The 21275-nt window shown below is 43.0% G+C and overlaps 1 protein-coding gene across 1 annotated transcript; it reads left to right on the top strand.

Moving 5' to 3' along the window:
- The first annotated feature begins 2642 nt into the window (after window positions 1–2642).
- Window positions 2643–19928, top strand: commd2 (COMM domain containing 2). The gene is made up of 5 exons (XM_043686476.2): window positions 2643–3795; window positions 7597–7674; window positions 10659–10741; window positions 14331–14504; window positions 17319–19928. The coding sequence occupies exons 1-5, from the start codon at window positions 3729–3731 to the stop codon at window positions 17514–17516; spliced, it is 600 nt and encodes a 199-aa protein (XP_043542411.1). The 5' UTR covers window positions 2643–3728; the 3' UTR covers window positions 17517–19928.
- Window positions 19929–21275: the final 1347 nt, after the last annotated feature.

Genomic DNA, 21275 nt, shown 5'->3' with positions numbered 1-21275 from the left:
AATGTTTAGTTGGCTAGAAATGGAGGAGCACAGAGGTAACTTCAGGAAGTATGGAGGCCCCTTGGCCTATCAATTCTGCACCATTAAAGATTACTCTAAATGTATATTAATCCCATGTTCCAGCACTTGGCCCATAGCTTGGAATGTCTTGATGTTTCAAGATCTCGGTTGTAAAATAAAGGAGGTTGCTGAGATAGGGAAGGGTGAAGACATGGAGACAGAGACATTGAGAGATCTAGAACCAATGTTCATGAATATATATCTGTGATAGAATACAGGTTGGTGCAGAGTGAAATGCCCTCTGCCACAACACACCTAGACAAACCCTAGAGAAGTGCTTTTTGTTTTGAGTGCAATGTTTTTCCATTTCCAATTTCAAGCCTACTGAGTGACATTCTCAGCAGTACTAGGTTGGCAGAGAAATTATTTGTTAGTAGTAAAATATTTCAGAAGTTTCCCCGTGTTCTAAAAATTATGAGAAACTTAAAAAAATTATGGAGTTATATTCAACTCCATAAAGATTAAACACTATTACAATGCTCTTTTACAATGAGATGTAAGTTAAAGCTCTTGTCAAAAGTTATGTGCTTTAATAAATTCTCAACCAAAACCTCTTCTCACCATCTTTCATTCCTTAGAGAACCATGGTGTCTATCAGACCACAGGTTGCTATCTTTTAGAGAGAGACAGAGAAATGACTGGTGGTTGTTTCAACTGAGTGTCACCATATCTCAGGTGAGTGGTGGGGGTGAGAAGGAGAGTTCCTCCTGATTACTTCAGCTGCTGCAGGAATTGTTGGTATCATTCTGCAGTGAAAACCAGCCTTCCAACCAACTGAGCTAACCAGCCCCCATCCTTTGAAAGCATTGTATGGCCATCAGCAGTGAAAAAATATATAAAGTCTTGTGTTTGTATGTATCCTTTCATGATTTGTGTCTCAATTTGCTTTACAGTTCTGAAATGCAGCAACTTCTTTCTATTTCATGTAATGTGAGTGTCACTGGTGAGGCCCTTGCCCTGGAGAAAAGGTGGTGGTGACCTGAATGGATGCATTTCATTTGGTGCTGTTGGGAAAGCTAGTCCAGGATTTTAACCCAATGGTAATGAAGCAATAGTGACACATTTCCAAGTGAGGAGGGTGAGTGGTTCAGAATGGAACCCGCAGATGGTAGTGTTCCCATACATCAGCTGCCCTTGTCATAGAGTCATAGAGTCAGAGAAATGTTCAACACAGAAACAGACCCTTCACTCCAACTCGTCCATGCTGACCAGATACCCTAACCTAATCTAGTCCCATTTGTCAGCATTTGGCCCAAATCCCTTTAAACCCTTCCTATTCATATATCCGTCCACATGCCTTTTAAATGCTGTGCAGTAATTGTACCAGACTTCACCACTTCCTCTGGCTGCTCATTCCATACACGCACTACCCTCTGCATGAAAACGTTGCCCCTTATGTCCCTTTTATATCTTTCTCCTCTCAACCTAAATCTATGCCCTCTAGTTCTAGAGTCCCCACCCCAGGGAAAAAACCTTGTCTAATTACCCTCTCCATGCCCCTCATGATTTTGTAAATCTCTATAAAATCATCTCTTAGCCTCTGACACTCCAGAGAAAACAGACCCAGCCTGTTCAGCCTCTCCCTATAGCTCAAATCCTTGAGCATCTTACACTATTGCTTACCAATATACTGAAAGAGCGGTGTAATAGTATTGACTGGATTAGTAATCCAGAAGCCCAGGCTAATGCTTTGGAGCCACGGGTTCAAATCTCATCGCAGCAGTAGATGGAATTTGAATTAAATAAATAAACCTGTATTAAATAAATATAAAGCTACTCTTAGTAATGGTGACTCTAAAAGTATGATCAATTATTGTTTACAAACCTGTTTGTTTGCTCATGTCCTTTAGACAAGGAAATCTGTTGTCCTTCCCCGGTTTGGCTTAGGTGTGACCTAAGACCCATAGCGATGCGGCTAGCTCACTAACTGCCATCTGAAAGGTCCTAGCAAGCCAACTGGGGATAGGCGTCAATGCAGCCTTTCCAATGGTACCCACATCTGAACAAAGGATAAATTGAAAAAGTGTCAGATTTGTAGAGTCATAGAGATGTTCAATTGGGAGAGATGTTGTTTTGACATGCTAAGATGATGTTGGTGGTATTTCGGAGGCGACTATTCTAGCCAGTTCTTGGAATGCTATGTCGGTCAATTCTCATTAAGTCTTTCTGCAATCCCCAGGAAATTGAAGATAGGGTCTATGCTAGGAAGGTAGACCAGCACTGAAATGAGAAAAAGGTTGACTGGTGACAAGGGCCTTAGAAGTAAAGGTCAGAAACTGGTCGAGAAGAATCATTAAAGCTAGAGTAAGGAAATTAGCTATGTGAAATTGCAATTGGATGTGAGTCAAGGGAGAGCTTTACATCTCAATAAAATTAGTTTGGATAGGGTCAGGAGCTAATGACGGATCAAAAAAGTGATTAAGACCAGGAGAGCAGAGAGTCCACATGAGATGACAGATTCCAAGTTGTCTATGATTATGGACCAGACAGTTTGCACGTAGATTGAAAGAAAAAACAGGGGAGAAGGAACACGTAAGAGTGTGAAGTGAGTGCAGATTGAAGAGTTGTTCAGTTTAAAAACAGAGTGAGGAACATAAAGACAAACCCATGGAGTGGTGTCTGGGCTTAGTAGCTGAGGCAGACAGATAGGTGAGATACAAAAAATGATTCTCAAGGAGAGATGAAGGGGTGGAAGAGATATGAGAAGAGTAGGAAACTATATTTCTGTATAACTTACACCAGACTTTGACAGTTGAACACTTTTTGAATGTATTCCTGGAGATTTTATCATAAAACCCAATCCCATGTTTGTGTCTTAGTTTGTTTAATATGTCCCTTGTGGTGCACTGTCTTCCCATCCCAATGAAAATAAAAACACATTATCCAATTGGATAACGCTATCATTCAGGCAGCCATTCTTCTCACCTCCAATGTTTTCTTTGTAACGAACTAAGTTAGAAGAGAACTAAGAAAATGAAAAATATCACTTGCGTGTGAAGGACCCCCCCAATATTCTGCCAAAGATTAACAGTGGGGTAAATGATAATCTCCAATAAGTTGAGGCTCTGGACCAGTGCTGGAGGGTGACAAACCTACCAAGACTAAGGTGTGATTTGATGATCAGGGGTTTGGGTAGGGAAAGCATTAAGAGAATCATTTGAATAAAAACAAAGTACATGGGCATTGGGAAAAAGGCAGGAGAATGACAATTAATCAGAGTGCTCATTGGAGAGCTGCTGCAGACACAATGGCCTCTTTCTGCACCAATAATAATTATGATGGTCACAGTCCCAGAATCACAGAGAAGAAGTGATAGCTTATGTGATATGGCATTATAGGTTAACAATAAGCATTCCTCTGATTGCAAAGCAATTTGAACATATAAAACAAAAAGTGACTCAAGTTGAAGCGCTCGCTCATATTTATAGTGAACTGTTGTTGGGGGGAAGGAATGAACGGATTTGACCCAGGAGAGGGTGCGCCTCTGCGTTTGGCCATTGGATGGCGCTATCAGTGGAGGCTTGGACCGCCGGAACCTTAGTCGCGGCGCCTTGTTTAACACGGACTCGGTGGGGTGTGGGTTTCCGGGGCTCCTATGGGAAGTGTTCGCTCTGTTTTCTGCTCCTCTCTTCTCTTTCTGTTTGCCCGAGGTCCCGGACTGAGGGAAGATGCTGCTGGTTTTGTCGGAGGAGCACAAGGAGCACCTGGGCTTCTTATCGCAGGTGGACTCTCCGGGTGAGTGAGTGCAAGCTGGAACTGAGGGAAAGAGAGAGGGGCTTGGGCCCCCAGTCCCTGGGGGAGGGTCCACCCCCCACCCCCCAGTCCCTGGGGGAGGGTCCACCCCCCACCCCCCAGTCCCTGGGGGAGGGTCCCCCCCCACCCCCCAGTCCCTGGGGGAGGGTTCCCCCCCCCCCCCACCCCCCAGTCCCTGGGGGAGGGTTCCCCCCCCCCCACCCCCCAGTCCCTGGGGGAGGGTCCCCCCCCCCCCTCCCCCCACCCCCCCCCCCCCCCCCCCCCCAGTCCCTGGGGTCTTTAGGCATGTGCAGTAGGTTAGAGATAGATGGGTAAGTAGGCTTGATTGGATTGGATGGGTTTTTGCCCAAAACATCGACTCTGCTGCTCCTCGGCTGCTGTCTGGCCAGTTGTGCTTTTCTAGCACCACACTTTTCAACTCAGCATCTACAGTTCTCGCTTTCTCTTGAGTTGGAAAGGGGATTGTAAATAATGGCCAAACCTGAAAGTTTCACTTTTTTGAGGAGAAAACCCTGGTGTTGTTGTGGTTCTGTTCGCCGAGCTGGAAGTTTCTGTTGCAAACGTTTCGTCCCCTGTCTAGGTGACATCCTCAGTGCTTGGGAGCCTCCTGTGAAGCGCTTCTGTGGTGTTTCCTCCGGCATTTATAGTGGCCTGTCCCTGCTGCTTCCAGTTGTCAGTTTCAGCTGTCCGCTGTAGTGGCCAGTATATTGGGTCCAGGTCGATGTGTTTGTTGATGGAGTTTGTGGATGACTGCCATGCTTCTAGGAATTCCCTGGCTGTTCTTTGTTTCGCTTGCCCTATAATGGTAGTGTTGTCCCAGTCAATTTCACGTTGCTTGTCGTCTGCGTGTGTGGCTACTAGGGATAGCTGGTCGTGTCGTTTCGTGGCTAGTTGATGTTCGTGGATGCAGATCGTTAGCTGTCTTCCTGTTTGTCCTATATAGTGTTTTGTAGTCCTTGCATGGGATTTTGTACATTACATTAGTTTTGCTCATGCTGGGTATCGGGTCCTTCGTTCTGGTGAGTTGTTGTCAGAGTGTGGCTGTTGGTTTGTGTGCTGTTACAAGTCCTAGTGGTCGCAGTAGTCTGGCTGTCATTTCAGAGATGTTCTTGATGTATGGTAGTGTGGCTAGTCCTTTGGGTTGCGGCATGTCCTCGTTCCGTTGTCTTTCCCTTAGGCATCTGTTGATGAAATTGCGAGGATATCCGTTTTTGGCGAATACCTTGTATAGATGTTCCTCTTCTTCTTTTTGCAGTTCTGGTGTGCTGCAGTGTGTTGTGGCCCTCTTGAATAGTGTCTTGATGCAACTTCATTTGTGTGTATTGGGGTGGTTGCTTTCATAGTTCAGGACTTGGTCTGTGTGTGTGGCTTTCCTGTGTACCTTAGTGGTGAATTCTCCGTTTGGTGTTCTCTGTACCCTCACATCTAGGAATGGGAGTTGGTTGTCCTTTTCTTCCTCTCTCGTGAATCGGATTCCTGTGAGTGTGGAGTTGATGATCCGGTGTGTTTTCTCTATTTCCGTGTTTTTAATGATTACCAAGGTGTCATCAACGTATCTGACCCAGAGTTTGGGTTGAATTTGTGGTAAGACTGTTTGTTCTAACTTTTGCATTACTGCTTCTGCTATGAGTCCCGAGATCGGTGAGCCCATGGGTGTTCCGTTGATTTGTTCGTATATCTGGTTGTTGAATGTGAAGTGTGTTGTGAGGCTCAAGTCCAGTAGTTTAAGTATGCCGTCTTTGTTGATGGATTCAACGTCCTGTTGTCTGTTATGTCTGTTCAGCAGGTTGGCTATTAGATTAGATTACATCACAGTGTGGAAACAGGCCCTTCGGCCCAACAAGTCCACACCGACCTGCCAAAGCGTAACCCAACCATACCCCTACATTTACCCCTTACCTAACACTATGGGCAATTTAGCATGGCCAATTCACCTGACCCTGCACATCTTTGGACTGTGGGAGGAAACCGGAGCACCCGGAGGAAACCCACGCAGACACGGGGAGAACGTGCAAACTCCACACAGTCAGTCGCCTGAGGCGGGAATTGAACCCGGGTCTCTGGCGCTGTGAGGCAGCAGTGCTAACCACTGTGCCACCATGCCGTCCTAATTTGTTTCTCTGGCTAGGGCTTTGTCAATAGAGGTGAACAGTGCCGTTACGTCGAATGAGACCATAGTTTCTTCCTTGTCTATGTGTATATTTCTGATGATTTCCAAGAATTCCTGTGTTGATTGTACAGAGTGTCTGGATCCGCTGATCAGGTGTTTCAGTTTCTGCTGTAGTTTGTGTGATGGTGTCCCTGGTAGTGATACTACTTCACAGGAGACTTCCAAGCACTGAGGATGTCACCTAGACAGGGGACGAAACGTTTGCACCAAAAACTTCCAGCTCGGCGAACAGAACCACAGCAACGAGCACCCGAGCTACAAATCTTCTCACAAACTTTGAACCCTGGTGTTCTTTTATTTTTAATTTAACCTATTTTTCTAAACAACCTATTCAGGTATGTTATTACACAACTCTGGAGCCTCCTGGTCCAGTGGTAGTGACACTGGCATTGCGCCACAAGAGGGCCCTCACTCTGGCATTCTTACCTAGTTTGATCTATATGTGACTCCTGACCATCCACCAACCGAGTTGACTCTGGCCTGCTTTCTGAAACAGAGTTTCTGCTCATGTCATGAGAATGTGATGTTTGGTGTTAGGAGTTTGTTGTTTGGCAGATGACCGAGAAGTTTGTCTTCAGACATTCTACAGTTAATTGTAAACCAATGCAATATCAGTCAATCAACGTGGTATATGTTACCATATATACTCATGTAGAAGTCGATTTCCTGTAAAAGTCGACCCCTTATTTTTGGCCAAAAAATTGTGTTTTCCATATATCCTGTGTAAACGTCGACCATACTGAATTGCATTATAAACCTCTTTCAAAGGAAACTGCATGTTCCTATTAAGCTACTTTAACAAAATCACATTCATTCATTCATGCCAAACTCTACTCATTGCTCTTTGTTTACTATATTATGTCTTCATTTATAATTCTGCTTACCGCTAGTCCGTTTGGTTTACTGCAGCAGGTTTTGATTCATTCATTAATTCGGGCTGGTACTTATCGCACTTTGTTCACTATACTGTACATCCAAAAGTTAATATTGTTAAAAGTTAATAATTTTAATTGTGCCATTATATCTGAATAAAAGTGAGATGTATTAGCTACATATATCTTTAATTCTTTGACAAATTTGTCGATATTGCTAAGGTTTATTACATATGAGAGTATATAGGAGGGAAATGAATTCAGTGGGAAAGTTCAAGATGCTTACACATTCAGAATTTAATAACTGTTTCATTTTAAGTGTGCCATTATACCAAGGAATGACGACGTTGAACAGTGACTTTGCAGGATTTCAATGATTCTTTAACATGTTAAATTTTCTTACCGGTATGTATAAGTAAAATTTATTAACCATAATTCATTGTGTTTTTCTTCTTTACCTGGGATTAGTTGAGCGATCAAATAGACTTCTGCTTAATATGGTACTTTGAACTGCAGCGTGAATTTTAGCCCCTCAAACCTAGTGCCCATGTATTATTCGACCCCATAAATTGAAGCTTTAAAAATAGTCAAAATAATTCAACTTTTACACGAGTATATATGGTAATCAAACTGGGAAAAATAAGCAATAAGATAAAGTTGTGAAGTAGAGGAATTTTTATTTTAAGATCTTGCTAGTGCAATGAGTATTCGTTTGTATGATAAGTTTTTTTTTTGGTTCAGTTGTAGGAGAATTCTGCCGAATTGCTGTGGAATTTCTGAAGAAAGGCTCAAATCCCAAAATATTTGAAGGAGCAGCGAGTATGTAATTATGAGTGGCTTTTAATTTGTGATTCTAATAAAGGCAGTTGTGTTCTTTAATACTGAACACAATTTGCTAATATTACAATTCCAGTATCCACAATCTACATTCTGAGGAAAATAATGAGCTATACAGCCAGTATAAGTTCTGTACAGCTCCACCGTGACCTCCCTGCTTTTAGATCAGCCATGCCATGAAAGCAAACATCCCATATGTCGCCTCAACTTCCCTATTAACCTGTCCTGCCATCTTTTGGGATCTATGGACATGAACCCCATGATCCCTTTGTTGCTTTGAGGTTCACAGTGTCTCTGGTACTTTCAGAGTTGTGCATGGCAACAGTGAATAGGAAATCACAAAATATGCGTTGTTTTATTGATGGGAATAATTTCATTTTTTAACTCGATTCAAAAATTCATTTGTTCAAGCAGGGTATTTTCAGAATTCTGTCTTGAAGTTGGGAATTGATTGTCCAATAATATTGCCACACCCCCTGCCATTTTGTGGTTTGCATACTGTTTTAGTTTTGCCTTATTATAAGTTGAATTAAAATATGTAGCGTTTATTGTAATCAGACAGTATAGTGGTTATGGGGTGACCGATGAGCAGCTGTCCAGAAATCTAGTGTGATATTCACAGACTTGGTTTTGTAAGTGTGATGTTGGCTGTGATAATAGAGTCATAGAGATGTACAGCATGGAAACACCCTTCAGTCCAACCCGTCCATGCCGACCAGATATCCCAACCTAATCTCGTCCCACCTGCCAGCACCCGGCCCATATCCCTCCAAACCCTTCCTATTCATATACCCATCCAAATGCCTCTGAAATGTTGCAATTGTACCAGCCTCCACCACATCCTCTGGAGTTCATTCCATACACGTACCACCCTATGCGTGAAAAAGTTCCCCTTAGGTCTCTTTTATATCTTTCCCCCCTCATCCTAAACCTATGCCCTCTAGTTCTGGACTCCCCGGCCCCAGGGAAAAGACATTGTCTATTTATCCTATCCATGCCCCTCATAATTTTGTAAACCTTTATAAGGTCACCCCTCAGCCTCCGATGCTCCAGGGAAAACAGCCCCAAGCTGTTCAGCCTTTCCCTGTAGGTCAGATCCTCCAACCCTGGCAACATCCTTGTAAATTTTTTCTGAACCCTTTCAAGTTCCACAACATCTTTCCGATAGGAAGGAGACCAGAATTGCACGCAGTATTCCAACTGTGGCCTAACCAATGTCCTGTACAGCCATAACATGACCTCTCAACTCCTGTACTCAATACTCTGACCAATAAAGGAAAGCATACCAAATGCTGCCTTCACTATCCTATCTACCTGTGACTCCACTTTCAAGGAGCTATGAACCTGCACTTCAAGGTCTCTTTGTGCAGCAACACTCCCTAGGACCTTACCATTAAGTGTATAAGTCCTGCTAAGATTTGCTTTCCCAAAATGCGACTCGCATTATCTGAATTAAACTCCATCTGCCACTTCTCAGTCCATTGGCCCATCTGGTCCAGATCCTGTTGTAATCTGAGGTAACCCTCTTCGCTGTCCACTTCACCTCCAATTTTGGTGTCATCAGCAAACATACTAAGTGTACCTCTTATGCTCGCATCCAAATCATTTATGTAAATGACAAAAAGTAGAGGGCCCAGCACCGATCCACTGGTCACAGGCCTCCAGTCTGAAAAACAATCCTCCACCACTACCCTCTGTCTTCTACCTTCAAGCCAGTTCTGTATCCAAATGGCTAGTTCTGCCTGTATTCCATGAGATCTAACCTTGTTAACCAGTCTCTCATGGGGAACCTTGTCAAACGCCTTTCTGAAGTCCATATAGGTCACATCTACTGCTCTGCCCTCCTCAATCTTCTTTGTTACTTCTTCAAAAAACTCAATCAAGTTTGTGAGACATGATTTCCCATGCACTAAGCCATGTTGACTATCCCGAATCAGTCCTTGCCTTTTCAAATACATGTACGTCCTGTCCCTCAGGATTTCCTCCAACAACTTGCCCACCACCGAGGTCAGGCTCACCGATCTATAGTTCCCTGGCTTGTCTTTACTGCCCTTCTTAAACAGTGGCACCATGTTTGCCAACCTCCAGTCTTCCTGTACCTCACCTGTGACTATCGATGATACAAATACCTCAGCAAGAGGCCCAGCAATCACTTCTCTAGCTTCCCACAGAGTTCTTGGGTACACCTGATCAGGTCCTGGGGATTTATCCACTTTTAACCGTTTCAAGAACAAGGAGATTGTTTCCTTGCAAAGTGATAAAGAGAGGGAGAGGATTTTAAGACATCTTTTATATTGCTATAAAAAAATGGTGCAATAGTTGTTCATCTTGCACTGATCAGGCTGAATGCAAGACAATCAATTTCAAGCAAATGCAGCACTTTGTACCACAGGAGAAAAGGGTGCCCATTTTCCTGTTGCTTCCTCGAAGCTAATGCCTCAGCCAATCAGAGTTGATTTGCCATTCTTGCCTTTTGTCCTGATCAGTCCAAGATGGAATCTTCACTGGCTTTCTTTTTCTCTCTTTTATAGCAATATTCATGTTCTACCATGCGATGTGTTAATTTCATTCCGTATGGCATTTCATTGTCTAGGGCAATACAGTAGCTATTTTGATTTCAGGGATCTCCCAACTCTAGTCCTCCACTTGCGGTGCTTACAGATCTATCTAACAGGACAGCTGCTTTGGCATAATTAAGTGGAAATCCCATACCCCACTTCTCCTTTTGGTCCCACTGTATGACAGTATAGTGCCTAATTTTGCTGCTCGTCGGATGCTGCCTGAATTGCTGTGCTCTTCCAGCACCACTGATCCAGAATCTGGTTTCCAGCATCTGCAGTCATTGTTTTTACCTAGTATAGTGCCTAAGATGAATTACAAAAATATATAGTGAGGCTCTAATTTATCTGTTTAAAATCCAATGCTTATCCGCATAGCAGTTATATAATTGAACTTTTTTGTCATAGGGAAGCTGAATGTGAGCACTGAAACTGTACAACATGGAGTGGAGGGTTTGATGTACTTGCTAACTGAGAGCTCCAAAATGATGGTAAAATTAATTTATTTATATATCTGTTCCTGTGGGATTAGCTTTGATTCAATGTCCTGGACTAGTTATTGCTCAACAAAGGAATTGAAGAGAATTTTTCTGGAATCTTCAGCACCCCCCAAGTCTCCCTACCCTGTTGTTTCTTTCACCTGTTCCAGGTGATTACATGGCTATGGAGGGGTGGATGGTAGAGGGCAGAGGTGGCAGGAATCGGGGTAATGTTGAATTGTGATACTCTGGCCATCATGAAAGCAGAGCATGATGGGCCAACTGGATAACTTCCTGCTGTCAACAGGAAGCAGTAGCAGTTTGTTTTAACCTTTTATATCTAAAGGATAAAGTTAATCCAGCAACAGTGTTTAATCCACAAATTAGGAATTAAACAAGAAAGTCAGGCACAATTTTATACCAACTGATTACAGTCTTGAAGATTAATTCATCAGCAAAGGGCGATGTCAGGAGTAAAATTGTTGTATGGTGGAATGGCAAACTTTAATGTAAAGGTCAAGTCACCACTGTCCTACTGGGCTGTACTCTTTGCACAAAGGACAGAACCGCCCCCCCCCCCCCCCGCCCCGGGTCCTCACCTTCCACCCCACCAACCTCTGCATAAATCGCATTTTCTGCCAGTGGATCCCATCACCAGGGATATATTTTCCTCCCCACTCCTATCTGCTTTCCGCAAAGACCATTCCCTCCACAACCACCTGGTCAGGTCCACGACCTCCAACAATCCACCTTCCCCTGCCACCGTAGGAATTGCAAAACCTGTACACACTACTCCCCCCTCACCTCCATCCAAGGCCCCAAAGGAGCCTTCCATATCCATCAAAGTTTCACCTACACTTCAACACAGGTCATTTATTGTATCTGTTGCGATCTCCTCTACGTTGGGGAGACTGGATGTCTTCTCGCAGAGCACTTTAGAGAATGTCTCTGGGACACCTGCACCAACCAACCCCATTGCCCCATGGCCGAACATTTCAACTCCCCCTCCCACTCTGCTGAGTACATGCAGGTCCTGGGCTTTCTCCATTGCCACTCACTCACCACCTGACGCCTGGAGGAAGAATGCCTCATCTTCCGCCTTGGAAGCCTTCAACCCCAGAGCATCCATGTGGACTTTACCAGTTTCCTCATTTCCCCTCTTTTCCCCTACCCCATTTACAGCTCAGCATTGCCCTCACAATTTGTCCCAACTGTAAATCTTCCTTCCCACCTATCTGCTCCACCCTACTCTCTGACCTATCACCTTTACCCCCACCTCCATCCATCTATTGCACTCTCAGCTACCTTCTCCCCAGCCCCACTTATTGTCTGTCCACCCCCATTTATCTGTCCACCCACGAGGTCCCAGCCTCGTTCCTGATAAAGGGCTCCAGTCTAAAATGTTGATTTTCCTGCTCCTCGGATGCTGCCTGACCTGCTGTGCTTTTCCAGCAACACGCTGTCAACTCTGATCTCCAGCATCTGCAGACCTCACTGTCTCCCTGTACTCTCATTCAAGAGAGATGACTGGTGGTAGTGTAGCCTGAACTGATGCAGGAATTGAAACCATGTTGTTGGCATTACCCTGCTTCACAAAATTAGCTGTCCAACTAACTGAGCTAACCAATCCTTAAACTCGAGTGTATATAGTGCTTCTAATCTAGAAAAGTATCTTAAGACATTATGCAGAGGTATAAGCAAACAAGTGGAAGTTAAATTAAGAGGCGTCAGGAACAACAGACTGAAAGCACTGTCAGAAATGGTCTATACAGGATTATAGTAAAGTTCACTGTATGGATTTCAGCTGCACATTCTCAAGTGTTGCCCTGAGTAGGCAGATGGTCTGGCCTCCGCAATTGGGGTGGTGGGAGGAGGTGATGAGCAGGCATTCTAGAGTTATTAAGTCTGATGTCTCTTCATATCCAACAGGGATTACTTCACAACAGTGGAATACCTAGCTTGACCTGTCCACCTTTACCAAATCTGTATTCCTTGTACAGTACACAGGCGTGTGGTTCCACCTTTACCGGACCAGTATTCCCTGTAAGGTACACAGGCGTGTGGTTCCACCTTTACCAGACCAGTATTCCCTGTAAGGTACACAGACGTGTGGTTCCACCTTTACCGGACCAGTATTCCCTGTAAGGTACACAGGCGTGTGGTTCCACCTTTACCAGACCAGTATTCCCTGTAAGGTACACAGGCGTGTGGTTCCACCTTTACCAGACCAGTATTCTCTGTAAGGTACACAGGCGTGTGGTTCCACCTTTACCGGACCAGTATTCCCTGTAAGGTACACAGGCGTGTGGTTCCACCTTTACTGGACCAGTATTCCCTGTAAGGTACACAGGCGTGTGGTTCCACCTTTACCAGACCAGTATTCCCTGTAAGGTACACAGGCGTGTGGTTCCACCTTTACCGGACCAGTATTCCCTGTAAGGTACACAGGCGTGTGGTTCCACCTTTACCGGACCAGTATTCCCTGTAAGGTACACAGGCGTGTGGTTCCACCTTTACCGGACCAGTATTCCCTGTAAGGTACACAGGCGTGTGGTTCCACCTTTACCGGACCAGTATTCCCTGTAAGGTACACAGGCGTGTGGTTCCACCTTTACCGGACCAGTATTCCCTGTAAGGTACACAGGCGTGTGGTTCCACCTTTACCGGACCAGTATTCCCTGTAAGGTACACAGGCGTGTGGTTCCACCTTTACCGGACCAGTATTCCCTGTAAGGTACACAGGCGTGTGGTTCCACCTTTACCGGACCAGTATTCCCTGTAAGGTACACAGGCGTGTGGTTCCACCTTTACCGGACCAGTATTCCCTGTAAGGTACACAGGCGTGTGGTTCCACCTTTACCGGACCAGTATTCCCTGTAAGGTACACAGGCGTGTGGTTCCACCTTTACCGGACCAGTATTCCCTGTAAGGTACACAGGCGTGTGGTTCCACCTTTACCGGACCAGTATTCCCTGTAAGGTACACAGGCGTGTGGTTCCACCTTTACCGGACCAGTATTCCCTGTAAGGTACACAGGCGTGTGGTTCCACCTTTACCGGACCAGTATTCCCTGTAAGGTACACAGGCGTGTGGTTCCACCTTTACCGGACCAGTATTCCCTGTAAGGTACACAGATGTGTGGTTGCACAACAACCAGGAAGGTCACTTGTCAACTGTTTGTCGGTTGTTTCCTATGAGAGATTGTACATCTGCCGATGTGCAAAATATTTTGAACATTGGCCTAAATGGGAATTCAATCCTGATGATGTGGTTCCATGTCTGAACTGTCTCGTCCTTGCATACTAATGCCGACCAAGAATTAAGCCAGGGTCTTTTTTAAGTGATCACATCTAGGTGGGAGAAGGCAATTACAGGCAGTCCCTGCGTTGTGGCCATGTTTCTGTTCTGGAGTCCATTGGCAAGTCAGCACACAATGTAGGGCAATATAAAATAGCTGTTCATAAGTACAGGAATTGTTTGCTTGTCAAATCTTTAAAATTATACTCCTATATTGGATCGCATTAGTTAATCAGGAGTTCCCTATATCATTTTTGTGAATTTAAATGCAATGTGTAATCACAAATCTTAACTTTATGATTAGATTTCCGAGGTGGATTTCCAGGATTCTGTGCTTGTTTTGGGTTTTCATGAAGACCTAAATAAATTGCTACTTCAATTTTACCTGGATAATAGGAAAGAGATTCGGAGTATCTTGAATGAATTGGCTCCAGACCTCCCACATTACCACAACTTAGAATGGAGACTTGATGTTCAGGTAAAGACTTTACAATCCCCTCAACCCAGCAGTTTTACACAATATTATATGCATATCTGTAAATGTATCTCGTTTGCACTGAAATTTAATTGTAAACAAAAAATGCAATCAATCTTGTGTCAAATGTTTTCTTAGATTTGGCAAAACCTCTATTCATACTTCAACAGAAGGGTTTAAAGCTATGAAAATGTGATCATTTAGAGAGTAGAAGACACTCCAGGAATCCTGTATTGAGTTATAACGATATTAATAAACAAAGATAGATGGCAACTTAATGTTCCAAACATAGATCTTGCTTCACAATTTGGCTTAGAGCACAGACAACACTCGTTCTCTCTCTGTAACATCACCTTGCTTGGTCTTCTGCTTACTACCAGGCAGCAGACTCTGATCCATAGAATCCTTCAGCCCAACAAGTCCACGCCGACCCTCTGAAGAGGAACCCATCCAGACCGATTCCCCTACCCTATTATCCTATATTTACCCCTAACTAATGTTACTTAACCTACTCATCCCTGAACACTATGGGCAATTTAGCATGGCAAATTCACCTAACCTGCACATCTTTGGATTGTGGGAGTAAACTGGAACAGCTGGAGGAAACCCACGCAGACACGGGGAGAATGTGCAAACTCCATACAGACAGTCGCCCAAGGCTGGAATCGAACCCGGGTCCCTGGTGCTCCGAGGCAGCAGTGCTAACCACTGAGCTACCGTGATCTTGCATGCTGTTCAGTTACTGAAAGCTGGCACTTGTTTATCTCTTACAAACCACAACACAGTATGATCAGTGATGTTATTACACTATAACTGGTCTAATTTCCACATGATTTAAGGACTATGTAATCAATCTCAAATTGGCTTCAAAGGGTGATAGTCATTGACTGATCTTATCTCCCACTGTCACCTGTTAGGTACCATTTGATGCCAATTACTCATGAGATCGTCCTCTTCATTATAGTCTATGTCGCATACCAGAGGGAAAGGCTTTAGGGTTTAGTGTTTTGCAAAAGAAGCAAATGCAAAGTGCGAAATGGAAGTGCCATGAAGTTTGGTGGAGGTACATTCTGTTGCGTAGCATTCAGGAGAAAACTGGATGATTGCTTAAATAGAAATAGTTTGGGTGGTAATGGGGAAAGGCAGGAGACTGGCGCTAAGCTAAAATACTCAAAGCCGATGGCCTGATACACGATTTAAAATCAACACAAAGTTAACAAGTAGGCACTACTTTAAAGGAGAAAGTGAGGACTGCAGATGCTAGAGATCAGAGCTGAAAATGTGTTGCTGGAAAAGCACAGCAGGTCAGGCAGCATCCAAGGAACAGGAGAATCGACGTTTCTGGCATGAGCCCTTCAGGAAGGGCTTTAAAACATAGCGTGTATAAAACATTAATACATTGTCTAAAATAATAGTCAAAAAAGATTGTACAGTCACAAAGCTAATAACACACTGTTACAGAACACTGAATATAAAGAACATATTTGGCAAAATATTACTGCTTCTCTTTCTGAAACATTGCAAATTAAAAATAGCACAGCGTAGAACACTTAGCTTTTCTTTCCAGACAATATGTCTTTTTTACCTTTGCTCTGATAATGACAACACCAGGTACTTGTTAAGGGGATTAATGCATTCAACCTTGAAGGGCTATGAGTTCTTACTCTGTGACATGAAAATAAGTGTAGCAAGGGCACAAGCTTAATTATTCTTGTAGTGCAGTTAAGCTATTAATGTTCGGCTGACTGAATATACTTTGAGACACAAAGCTAACACTGAAGGAGAAGCTGGGGTTAATCGGTGTTCTTTTTGCAGTTGCTTCACCTAATTTCACAACTGAGCAAACGTTTCTCTGCAAATTAATAAGTGTCATAGTTTGCTGCGGTGCCAAAGTTTTATGTTGTCAAGGATTTGAGATGGCTTCTCCATCCAAGTCATCTACAAAAATGGGGAATAGAAATTCGGGCACAGTTCCGAGGACTATTTAAATCCATGGCCCTGGTTAACCTCTCATGTTTTCTTTTGACTACTTGTGTTTCTAACTCCAGAATCTAGTGTAAAACTTAGACTGTAGTCCATTAGTTGCCTCTTATATTGAACCTTTGTGGTACGGTGGCTCAGTGGTTAGCACTGCTCAGCGCCAGGGTTCCAGGTTGATTCCAGCCTCTGACGATTGGGTGGAGTTTGCAAATTCTCCCTGTATCTGCCTGGGTTTCCTCTGGGTGCTCCAGTTTCCTCCCACAATCCAAAGATGTGCAAGTTAGGTGAATTGGCCAAGACAAATTGCCCATAGTGTTGAGAGATGAGTAGTTTAGGTGCATTATTCAGGGGTAAATGTGGAACAATAGGGTCTGAGTGGGTTACTCTTCGGAGGATTATTGTGGACTTGTTGGGCTGAAGGGCCTGTTACCACGCTGTAGAGATTCTGTATAATTTGCAAATGCTTTCCAGGCTTCAAAGTAACTTGCCACATCCAGTTCTGTTATCTACTTTATGTGCAATGACCACAAAAAAGGCAACAAAGTTTGTCAAGCTTGGTTTTGTTCTTCGAAAACCTGTCTGGTGGTTTCTTATTAGACATGTATTACAGTACAGAGAAACCTCGATTATCCGAAGGACACGGGAAGGGAGTATTTCATTCGGTTAATCGAATTTCGGATAATCGAATGCTGCGTAATCAAGGTTCCTCTATCCTATAAATGAACTAAACATTATGAAACTGTAAACACAAGCACTCATATTTCTGTTGGCTGGTTTAATGTAACTGTTGTGATGCCAAGCTGATACCAAACATTTTTGCTTTGTTTCTTCTGTCAGTTGGCCAGCCGTGCCTTAAGGCAACAGATCAAACCACTCCTAACTCTGAAATTACACCTGGAACAGAATGGACAGCGGAATGCCAATGTCCTTCAGACTGACCCTGCCACCTTGTTGCACCTAATTCGCAAGTTGGAGCAAGCGCTTGGGGAAATGAAGACAAACCACTGCCGAAGGATAGTCCGCAATATAAAATAAGGAAATGAGGAGAGACTGGCAATCATTGGCATTCCCTGTGTCAGATTGAGACAAATGAATTTTGGGCAATTCGGGGTGTCATGTGTTCTTGGACTAATGGAGGAACCGATTGCTGTTCTGTGTACAACATGATCTTGGTTATTGGAAGCAGTTTGAAGAATGAAAGTTGGTGATAGTCTTTGTTTGCTGTTACTGAGGTACTTTGACATTTGAAATCAGCAACCTTCATGACTACTATCAAATTGTAAGGTATTATTAGCTGGAGCTGTGAAGCCACACCGAAAAGTGCTTTATATTGATTATTGCCCATCAGTAAGATCTGAACTCCAGATGGTTACACAGAAATGCTTCATTTTTTGATTAAATTAATGTTGCCTTAAGTGAAAAAGGGGCCTATTTTGGGGATTATGGCAGCAGGTGGCATAGTTAGAAAACAGCAGAAGAATGAAATGCAGAAAAGACTGGAATAATTGATCCTACAAAGCAGCTAAAATTAACCAGGAGTGAGAAAAGTATATCGAAGGGTCGGGAGGGTAGACAAACTGTGACAAAAATACTTCCTACAGGGGTCTCCTTGTATCTCTTAGGGTTAGGCTGGAATCAGTGCCAAACCGAGAAGGAGGTTTCTCCTCCAGTTGGCAGCTGCCACGTTCCTGTGTACAATCAATTTGAGTTTTTGTTTGCCCCGTTCATTGTACAGCCTACAAAAAGGCACTGAATGGGCAACCTTACTGATCACAAGGGCATTTATGAGAACAGGAGCTTGTGTTAGGCTGTTTGAGGCAGAGGCAGTGCAACGCTGTGTAACTGAGTGATTGTGTTGCCATCATTGACACTGATTACCTTGATGAGGGTGAGAAAGAGGTGAAAAAGATTATCACTAATGTACAGCTCTGAATATTGTAGCACAATCAATAATTCGTTAGACCATTCATCGAAAAGAACTTATTGAAGCACATTCTGAAGACACTGAAACAATACATTGTTTAACTTATCAGTTGTTTTTTTTTCTAATATACATGAGCCAGGTCATTGCTAATGATTGAGAGATCACAGTTACAAAAGACTTCACACTCACCGCCATGTCCAATTTCTCTGGTGCCAGCGTTAGATTTGCTAAGTTAAAAGTAGTGTACCAGTTCTGTTCCCAACAAAGCTAGCATTAAGATGCTTTGTATCAAATAACATCTTTGCCATGTCCTTGTGACATGTAAGTCAGAACATTACTCCTGGACATTTTATTTTCAGTATTACAATTTGGATACCCAACTTGGGTATTTTCCCACAACTTCCAATAAGAACATTGGGCTGAACAATGCACATTTTGTTTTTGTTACGCTCGCCCTAACATTTAGAACATTCATTTCCTGGTTTCTGAGGAAATTTCTTCTACCTTTTCCCTTTCCCAGTGCCAATTCCCAGTATCCCAGTAGTCTCTCTTGACGTAGGATCACCCAAGCGCTCTCAGCACTAATTTGTTCCATTATATGAGTAGGGAGCAAGCACATTATACAGCAGGTGCCATGTGGCTACATTATTCATGTTATTCTTTTCTGACAGTTGAAAATGTTGGCCACAATAAAGTAAATGTCTTATTCTCTGCTCCACATGTTTGGAGATTTAATGGATGAAGTGAACAGTTGAAATGTCCTAAAGAGGTAAAGGTATTCTTGCAGTGAGTCACGCATATTATTCAGATTGTTTGTTTGGTTAAAAGCAAACTGGAAGTGGACACTTTACTGTGAATGGCCTCTACCTTCATTTGAATGTTGACTGCTGTTTGTGATTATAAATGATTTATTTCTTTTCATTATACCTAAAGGTCCATTGTACTTTGAGGCAGTTTTCAGCAGCTGTAAAGCTTGAACCAAGAAAATAAGGGAAACTTGGGTTCAAATGTACCTACATCTCTTTAATTTTCATGTTATTGGAACTGTTCAGTAGTCAACATGTTCCCAATAGTTGCCCAAAAAGGTATTCTAACCAACAAAGTCAAAAATAGTCACCAATAATTGTATGATTAACGGTCTTCATAACATTTGATATTTTGTAAAATTGATCAAATGTTCTCTATCACCTTTAATTTTTGTAAGGAATTCTGCAAGTGTTAATTTGTTTTCTCTTTCTCTGTTTCTGTTTGAATTATTTTTCATTACTTCCAGTTTGTTTAATTGGTGTAGTATTGTGAACATCATGTTGAGATTATTCAATTACTAAAGTCAAGTGCAAGAAAATTAATACAAAATTTAACTGGTCTCCTCCAGAATTGCAGAACAATTGTTTGTGCCAAAATGGTACACAGAAAGGAATCTTGTACTTCACTTTAATGCAATTTAGTTTAGACTTATTTCTCAATTCCTTGCTTGAGTGCCTATATTCTTGTAAAATTCACATAATAAATAAATAATCTGACTCCAGAGTTGTAGTTTTGATTTGTTTACTTTTAAAATGCTCTCCTGTCCATATATTCAGCAAATGAAATTGCATGATGCTAACCATGTACAAGATATAATGGTAGCTGCTGATTATTTAATACATTCAAGTCACCTTACACTCTGTGTACCTCAACTTCACAATGTATCAGTAATGTGGCATACTTTGGAATTCATTGCTGAATCAGATGCAGTTGAACTTCCTCTATCACTGGGTTCAGTGTATCTGCAATGTTTGTGGAGAAAATGTTTGGATTGTTGGAAAAATACTTCCAATGTATACCATTCATGTGAACTAACTCACCTTTATATCCTGACACTTGTTGAAGCTAAGGTAAAATACAAATCCATTCGAGCATTGGGTAAGAAAAGCCATTTTTGCAATACATTGTACAGTGACCAGGTTTTGTTTTCTATACCTAACTTCTTGAACTGCTGCATCCATGTTCTGTGGGTTGATCCATAATGCCCTGAAGGAGGGAGTTCCAGGATTTTGACCAGGGTGATAGTGAAGGAATGGAGATTGAGTTCCAAGTCAGGATGATGCTTGGCTTGGAGGGGAACTTGCAGGTGGTTGTGTTTCCATGTATCTGCTGCCCTTGTCCTTCTCAATAGATATGGTTGTGCGATTGGAAAGTGCTGTCTAAGGATCTTTGGTGATTGTCTGCTACTGAGTGTCAGTGGTGGAGAGAGAGAGGATGCTTGTGGATGTGTTGCCAGTCAAACAGGCTGTTTTTGTCCTGGATGGTAGGCAGAAGTGAGTACTGCAAATGCTGGAGATCAGAGTAGTTCTGGAAATGCATTGCGTGTCAGGCAGCATCCGAGGAACAGGAAAATCGATGTTTCGGGCAAAAGCCCTTCATCAGGAATTAACTCATTCTTGGGATGAAGAGCTTTTGCCCAAAACGTTGATTTTCCTGCTCCTCGGATGCTACCTGATCTGTTGTCCTTTTCCAGCACCACTCTCAACTTGTCCTGGATGTTGTCAAGCTTCTTGAATGTTGTTGGCACTGCTCCTGGTATGCCCTCCTGCACTCTCCATTGAGTTGAAGTAGTTGATCTAGAGGCTTGATGGCAATGGTTGAGTGTGGAATATATTAGGACATGAGATTGCAGATTGTATTGGTGTACGATTCTGCTGTTGGTTTTGCTCTACAGTGCAGATCAGTTCAAAGACTGCCCCATTTAGCATGATAGGGCCAGACAGCGCGATGGAGGTATGGGACTTAATTTCCACAAGGACTGTGGGGTGATTTTTGTTCAACTTCACAATTACCTATGAGTTATTTTGTAGTTTGAAAGTAAAATAAATCCTTTGTATAGTTCC

The sequence above is a fragment of the Chiloscyllium plagiosum genome, unplaced genomic scaffold (assembly GCF_037043375.1).
Source record: "Chiloscyllium plagiosum isolate Xiang-an unplaced genomic scaffold, Cpla_swu_hap1 HiC_scaffold_13, whole genome shotgun sequence".
Classification (NCBI taxonomy): domain Eukaryota; kingdom Metazoa; phylum Chordata; class Chondrichthyes; order Orectolobiformes; family Hemiscylliidae; genus Chiloscyllium; species Chiloscyllium plagiosum.
The sequence above is the reverse complement of the archived record's forward strand: the minus strand, read 5'-3'. Positions and strand labels throughout refer to the sequence as shown.